At 34.1% G+C, this 8,607-nt stretch overlaps 1 protein-coding gene across 1 annotated transcript; it reads right to left on the bottom strand.

The window, feature by feature from the left end:
* Positions 1-3,861: 3,861 nt before the first annotated feature.
* On the bottom strand, positions 3,862-6,831 carry HAND2 (heart and neural crest derivatives expressed 2). The gene is made up of 2 exons (XM_053455314.1): positions 5,616-6,831; positions 3,862-4,606 (listed from the first exon to the last, which is right to left on the bottom strand). Exons 1-2 carry the CDS (start codon positions 6,147-6,149, stop codon positions 4,508-4,510), a joined length of 633 nt encoding a protein of 210 aa, XP_053311289.1. The 5' UTR covers positions 6,150-6,831; the 3' UTR covers positions 3,862-4,507.
* Between the last annotated feature and the right edge of the window lie 1,776 nt (positions 6,832-8,607).

Below are 8,607 nucleotides of genomic sequence, written 5' to 3'. Positions count from 1 at the left end.
ACTAAGAGAAGCTGATTACACCCAAGTCAAGAGCAGGATGGCTCCTAGTCGTCTGATCTGACGTCAGCTTGTCTATAGGCTCTCAGCTAAGATATAGCCAGCACAAATGGGGGAGGGATTTGGCCTCTAATCACTCCCAGATGTCAGGAATAGCACATGTAAAAACTTATATACTGCCTAGGAATGATTTTTTTTTTGTAATCATACTCAACATGATCTAGTCATCAAAGAAAAATAAGCCCTTGAAAAAAAGGGAAATGTATTCCATAATAAGGAAGAGCACATGATGCATAATCTGAAAGGCTGCCAATGCTAATTTATTGCATTTTTAGTGAGGTCATAGTTTATGTAAATAAACTAAATTGTCCCTTATGAAATATTTATCTTTTTTGGTTCGATGTTATGATCATCTCGTTAACCCTTGAAATACCTGTCAAATGACAATCTTGCCGCTTGAGTGCCTGATTTTTAATAATCAGCTGCATTCTGCATAATTTTGCATTTTAACAGGGTACAGTGAGGTTTGACTGATTTAAAGTGGAACTAGAGTCTAAAACAGAGGGAATCCAGAGCTGTAATTACTAAGCCTATTTCTATTTCTGGTTAAAGGGAATTGATGTGAAATTGAATATCTTATATGTTAGGAATTCTATTATTTAAAAGCAATATCCGCTAAAATACTAAAGAAGATTTAAACAATGACGTCACTGTGATAAGGGTCTTGCTATGAATACAACAAGAAAATTAGTTGAAGGGAACTCATTCCAATTTTTAAATCCCAAATCTGGTTTTAAAATAGTAAATTGACACATGATCGATTGGCTCATCTATAAAGACATGTATTCTGTCTTTTTTTTTCATAATTACGTTTAGTTTTTAACCCCGCAGGCAGAGAGAACTTTACCTATGAACAAGTTCAATAGAGGGACAAGATCATTAGATCTATCTCTGACCCTATCTTGACAATGATAACAAATTAGCAATAATTAGCCACTGGAAGGGGCACCAGGGATGCCTTAAATGTGTACAAACCAGTTTTTACTTTGATACTTGAAGTACAGACTCAAGACAAGCAAAAAATCGGCTCAGATTTTCAAGGTTCCTAACAAGACCAATGTGACAGGTCCAGCGTATTAGAAGACAAATGGAAGTGATCTCCCTGCTGGCTCCTAATGGCTCTCACTGGCAGTGCTATCAGCCCTGATTCTGCACTGAGAGCTCACTTCATAACACTGTCTCTGTTTAGGGAAGCAGATAAAAGCGCTTTATCAGAGCCGAATAGACCGATGAAATCATGGCTTTTCCAGCACTCATTGTGTCATTATAGGAAATCTCATCTATTTTAGCATTTATTTTGACTAGGTTCTAAGACTCCACTTTCACCCTTATCTACAGGAGCGCATGTATTTTACATTAATCACTTCAACGTTCACAAAAAACCTCTGAAAAATACTATAATTATGCAGTGTTGTGCAATATGTTGCCGTCATTTTAATAATAATAAAAAAAAAATGAATACATTGGAGCACCTGGTGTATGTGCACTGTTACAATGCCTTTATCAACAATCTGATAGATAAAGGGTTAAATAATATTTGATGTGGAGAATGCAGCAATTTCCTCTCATTTGGTTTTCGCTTGCTTCCTTTTTTTTTAATCGAATTAATTGTATCCTTGATTTTTTTCTTCATATACCTGTGTTAAAATTCCGTTCTATGAATTACTACACACACAAAAATATTTCAAGTGTCAAATAATACTATATATATATTAAGTTTAATTAAAGAAACCCTTAAATGTCCACTAATTGATCAATATCTATTTCTTCAGTTATAACATACTTATGATAATTGGATATTAGGAATCCATATGTTAAAGCGCTATACAATATTATAATTTATATATATTATTTATTATTAGGCTAAAAAGGCATTATCTTGGCAATTTTCCCATCAGGGGCCCAGTGGAAAGAGGGGACTGGGGTTAATCCAGATTCTCAGGCTTCTGGTCCAAGATTGCTGGTGTTATCATACTGTGGACTAGCTCTGCTAGGCGACCAGAGGCCAAGGTACTGACATCCCAATCTACCAGTCTATTTCCCTTATACAGCTCTGCTTCACCATTTAGCTTTTAACGTCAAAAGCTACATTTTTGTTGGCTCCGGCCTGTCTAGGACTCTTGAGAGTTACTCTGAGAGTGATTAGACTCGAGGAATCGGCAACATCCACATTACTGAGTAATTAAAAAGATTTCCTTAGCTGGCAACACACCGAGGCTACTAAAATTCTTCAGCTTAAGGGTGAGCTTTTAATTTGTACCCACAGAAGGATTTTTTTTCATGCAATCAGAAGGTTAGTAGTATAGGAGAAAAGCTAAGATCTGAGACCTACATGCAGCTTGATTTCCAATAATTACAATAATTAAATAATTAGAGGCTCAGGACAGTGAGAAAAGAAAAATCTGAAATTAACTATATATATACATATATCTATATAGTTATATATAGATATATATATTTTATATATATCTATTTTATATATATATATATATATATATATAATATATAATCATTCTCAATTCTCAAGGAAATAAGCATGTAATGTTAATGTATAGTATGAGGCAAGCAGCTATTTAGGTAAATTAGATTTGACTGTATTTTTATTTTATATAGGGTTAACATCAATACTCCAGAAACCCCTGGTTCCTTTTGTAAGACAGTTCCTTTTTTTTTATCGCAGGCACTATTCCTATGAACTTCCCCCAAAATATCATGATCTATATAAGGAAATTCAACTTTGAATCTACAGTGAAGACTTGTAAACAAAAGCAAGTGTCTAGGCACAAGGGCTCAGAGAATAAGACCCTGCTTCTGACCTCTGACAAGAAAGGGCATTACAAACTGGCCAAGTTGTTATAACCCCTCACCCCACACATGGGGACCTGGTGGAAAGACCCCTCTTATCTTTTTATAGCCCTACTGCATGTCCACCCACATGTTTTCCAGCTAATGTCAAGGAAAACACCAATTGACCATATTGAAGTAAAATTCTAGGAGGGGTTTCAGCTGAAATGTCATTTTAAAATATCTTTAAAAATCATGCTCAGCCTCCCGACACCAAGGGTTAAATTAATAAGGCATAAACCAATATGATTAGCAAGGGAGGTTGTTAGATTTTTATTTTATCAATCCATTTTTCTTTACTCTGCTTTAATGATTAAATGTTTTATTACAATCAGGAAGTAACTACCGTACTTATTTCAGGTTGTGTATATCAATGTGGTTGCATACAACAGTTGGTTTTGTATCTCATCCAAACTACATAGAATTTGCCTGTGATCATGAAAATTGTTGTAAATCTGAAAGTCTGAAATCTGAAGTCAAGGGTAAAAAGAGGGTCTCAAATTATTCCAGCACAGTAGATTTTACTAATAGTGTAAACCTTTTTTTGTTACAAATTACAAATTATTGTAATTGTCTGCAAACAAATTATTGTCTATCTTTAAAATGGCTTCATTTATAAAATATAATACAAATTAAACCTTAAACAAAATTGTTTTGTTGTAAGGAAATGTAAATAGTTAATTAATTTAAAAGCAACCAGCTATCTTTCTGTATATTAACAGTACCAGTGGATATATATATATATATATATATATATATATATATATATATTGAAGCAATGTTTCATAATATATATATATATATATAATGAAACATTGCTTCATATATTAAACAAACAATGTATATGCATTTCCATACACACACCCATGTGTATTTGTCAAGAATTTATGCACATATAGAATGAGTTCATTGATCATTTTCCCACTGCCTAAAAAATATCAGATCAGTGTAACAAATATATACAAAAAACACTCAGTGGTTTATTGATCACATATAAAGTTTTACACCTTCAAATATTAATTAAACTCCACATTTCTTGACAGAAGTGCACAAAAACTGATTAAAAAAAAAAAACTTCAATTGTTGGACCTGTACAAAAAAGGGAAAATTCCTTTTGTCCATTAATCTGCTTTCAGTGTGTGAGAAAGTGGCCAGCAGATAATACTGATCAGACTGTAGTATCCCCTAGGCCTCTCACACCAGGAAATGCTTCATCTACCACCATTGGTGCAATTGTTTCAGCCTCCCTATACATTTATAATACCATCAATATTTCTACCTATGAGGCCAGGTTTTGTAGACATACATTTCACATACACACTAATGCCAATGAGTCTTTTTTGTCATTGTGTTTTCAGCACAAACAGAGAAAATACTGTAACTCACAAACCCCTTTAAACCAACCTTCAGACTCCTCTTCATTAAATGGAATGCTTTTCTTCAGGTATCCACATGTAAAGGGGTGGTTGGGGGTGAAATTGCACATAAATAAACTGGACGATTCCAAATACATAGTTTTTTTCAGGGCACATATATACACATATATATACAGACACATACATATATATGTATGTATATGAAGTCTTCATTGATGCAGTCCATAAGGTCACTGTTTAAGCTCCAGAGCCCAGACATGCTGTGGCCAGCCAGTCCTCCCTTTCGATTTCTTATCGTTGCCGGTAACTGTGCTTTTCAAGAGTTCATTCTATTGGAAATGACCGAAGGGGGGAAAAAAACAGAAAATTAATTTAGAATAAAAATATTTCGGTATTTCAGTTCATAGAAAAATATATGTTTTAAAAAATATTCCAGTGCCGATTAATAATACAATACTTTAAGATGGGTTAACTTGTGGCCTTGCCTCTTACTGATACACTTTAAAATCGACAAATTAATTTAATTTAAATCATCAATTACTGTAATGAGTACAAATCTTAAATGTATTTAATATCACTTTTCTGCATTGTAAATATGTTCAAACTGACAGAATTATACATGAGCTTTTATGACAAATACTAATAATACTAATAATTCGTGTATTAGTAATCATGTATTCTCACTGGTAAAATATTTTCTAAAGACGTAATTATAATTTTAAATATTTTCTTCCACCACGAAATGTATTACTATATTTTATTTCTTTGTATCTCTATACAAAAAGCATCAGCTATATAATATAATGTTTGAAATTCTTAACTCTTTTACTAACCTTGATATGTATTTTATAAAATGTATTTTATTTATAAATATTATTATACAATATAACAATGTATGAATTCCTTAAATATTTTATAAATATTAAACAATATTTTTACATATAATAATTATATGATGTATGCCTTGTGTATAATGGCAGAGAATTTAGGAAATCATTGCATTAATGGATAGGAAGAAGCCTTCTCTTTTTTAACTTTTTTTGTTTTTTAGCGTAATTGTTGTATTTTATCAATTCGTGTTCGTACAATTTTTTTAAGGAAATTTGGTCATCGTCAATTCAGCTTTATTATTTTTCTTCTGTACTATTAAATCTTTGAGGAATGGTAAGCAATATTTATCACGCGAATATTTACACTTATAAAATAAAATCGTGTTGTATTTTGCAAGACAGAAACTTGGTAATACGTAAGAAAGAAATTGAGTAAAATATTAATTTTTCTAAATTATTGATCCAACATTTACACATTAATATTACTACCAAGAAATCGTATACTGACCAGTTCTTTCTTCCTCTTTTCCTCTTTCACGTCTGTCTTCTTGATCTCTGCCTTGAAGGCCTCTGTCTCCCCGTTTTGGTCATCTTTGGCTAGCAGGTCCATGAGGTAGGCAATGTAGCTAGTAGCCAGGCGCAGGGTTTTAATTTTGGAGAGCTTGGTATCAGCGGGGACGTTGGGAATGCACTCCCGCAGCTCTGCGAAGGCGCTATTAATACTCTGAGTCCTGCGCCTTTCCTTACGGTTTGCAGTCCCCCTCCGCTTTACAGGCCGTTGCATTAAAGCACCGGCCCCGCTTCCCGAGACACCCCCGTAATGGGAGTGGTCCAACCCGGCCGCACCATTAGCGTACTCCGGACTGTAGGACGGTGCCATGCTGTAATCGGGGGGAGACATCTCAGGGTGACTGATAAGCCAGCCGTGGAAATAAGGGTTTTCTTCGTGGCAGCGGCTTGCGGCGGCAGCTGCAGCGGCTGCAAACGGGTACCCATCATGGTGAACCACAGGGTGGTGGGGGAAGCCTCCAACTAAACTCATTGCAGCTTCACCTTCTGCCTAGTCCTTTTCCTTTGGGATGTTATGCCTCCCACCACCAGGTGAATGTCTATGTATAAATATCTATATATATCAAGTATAAATATGATCTTATATCCAGCCCTCCATAGATCTTGTCTCTCCTTTACAGCAGATTAAAAGCAAGCAATGGAACGTTAGTACAGATCTGCAATAGATCAGATGTCCCAAACGCTGTAAATTCAAGTATTACGAGGCACCAGAGCTTGCATGGGTGCTGCTAGGGTCCAGTGAAATCCTTTCCATTAAATCAAAAATCTGGGTGACGTAAAACGAACTTGCTAACCAGCGATCTGTTACTTACAGCAGGTCTTGCACATAGTTCCCAATGGGAGCATACAGTTTCTGATCGGGTTTCACTGTGAGCTGGCATCCATTTCCTACGCCTCAAATGATCTGAGCACCAAGCATACTATCAATCCGGACACCAGACAACGTGTAAGATCTTGGGATGTCAGCATATATCCCCTTTTGCCCTGTATGTGGGCATGTAGATTAACAATAACTCCCAGTGTCTTCTCTGCACCCCATAGACCTTCAGTGAATACTCAGCACTGGCACTATATCCATGTAGGATCTCCATGTACAGCTACATCATTTGGGAAGCTTGGGTTAATATATGTCGTCAGAGCTCGTTTCGGCCAATCAGAGAGCAGAAGGGGTGGGCCCCTCATACACCGCAATAAACCTTTTTGATGTTCACGTTGCTAATTTAAGGGCTTCTCTTCTAGGATTGGCTGCCTCTGCCTAATCATAATATAATTAAAAGAAGAAAAAAAAACCTAGCATCAGACCGAGGTTAATGCAAGTGTGTAGCAGATGCTTAACTGTATGTATTTCATGGTAAATAGTTATGTACATTTACATAAACACCACTGCACTCAAATAAACTGGATAAACCTATGTCAGGTACAGTATTGCTTCTCATTTTAGTACCAACTTCTGATATACATTATTTTTTAAAATATATATATATATTTTGTATCCTATATTTTCTTGCTACTAGAATAACAATGCAAAATGATTAAGGAGATCCTAGCTAGCCTATTAATGTATAAAACCCCCTCGTGGTAATAACATGCTATTAATAATAATATTTCAGATATATGCTACACAGCATCTATGAAAGCACTCTATTTCCTTTTATTATGTTTATTTTGCTAAATGTTCTGTGAAGGAGTCACTATCGCTAGGTCTTTGCTATAAGATATAATATGTTGCAGAATGCTTATTTTTTCTTACTTTATAGTATTGTTCTATGTGGAGCCGCCAATATTTGATATTTTTGTTTAGCTCTATAATTGTTTATATATATATATATATATATATATATATATATATATATATATATATATATATATATAGTAAATTGGTCTAATTTCACTGTGAAAATGTTGCAAAATATGAATATCTAGATTCAAATAGAATTAAACCTTATTATAAATCGAACTTTGGTCTCCGGGGTGTATATATATAATGTGTGTAAAGTTGAATATAATGCTAGACAGCAAAAGACGCAGTATAATGATGGGAAATTAAATCAGTAATACGTAATGTATAACATTGTATTTCGATAAGTTGCCTCAGGGCAGTTTTAAGTACATTATATTATGTATATAATATGTAATATAATTATCGATCTATCTATCTAAATTAACTAATTTAGTGCAATAATGCAATATTAGAAAATAGTTATGTTGTATTTTGGTGTATTCCTATAAGAAAAATAATATATATATACATTTATCAAACACAGTATATATGTACAATTATATACATGTCATACATTTTACATTGTATTGTATATTGTTGTATAGAGGCATATACTCTATAATACATAATGCGTATTATTAATAGTGCTGTAAAAGTGAATTACGCACATGGTAAATTTGCACGAACAGTGCATATTGAATACATACTACCCAAATTAAATGAATGATGTCATATTAGCACTCAGTGACGTAAATCATTATAAAATTAGAGCGTCCCCGGATAATTGTCCACTTGCATGTTGTCTGTATCGTCCTTAGTTGTAGTTTCAGATGTACTATGTTCAATAATATGTTAGCCAATTACTGTACTTTTTTCTCACATGTTCATAATTCGTTTTTTGATTTTAAAAAAATGTCAGCATTAGATGTGAAGTCTAAAAAGATATGCTATTCTTCTTGTGTTCTTGGGGTTAACTCCTTGACTACCGTGAATGGCTGCATTGGACATGTCTTGCTTTAAAGTACAGTAAGGTCTGGATGTGGTTTTGGTTTTACAGACACCATTTATAATACTAATACCAGAATTCCATAGGGTAGGTACCTGTCTGTGAAGGCTGGACATACAATGCACATACACTGATATACAGAATTAGTACAGGATTATTGTATTGAATGTATATGGATTCATTTGACAGGCTAATCTCAAAGGT

This window comes from Spea bombifrons, chromosome 1 (assembly GCF_027358695.1).
Source record: "Spea bombifrons isolate aSpeBom1 chromosome 1, aSpeBom1.2.pri, whole genome shotgun sequence".
NCBI lineage: Eukaryota > Metazoa > Chordata > Amphibia > Anura > Pelobatidae > Spea > Spea bombifrons.
The sequence above is the reverse complement of the archived record's forward strand: the minus strand, read 5'-3'. Positions and strand labels throughout refer to the sequence as shown.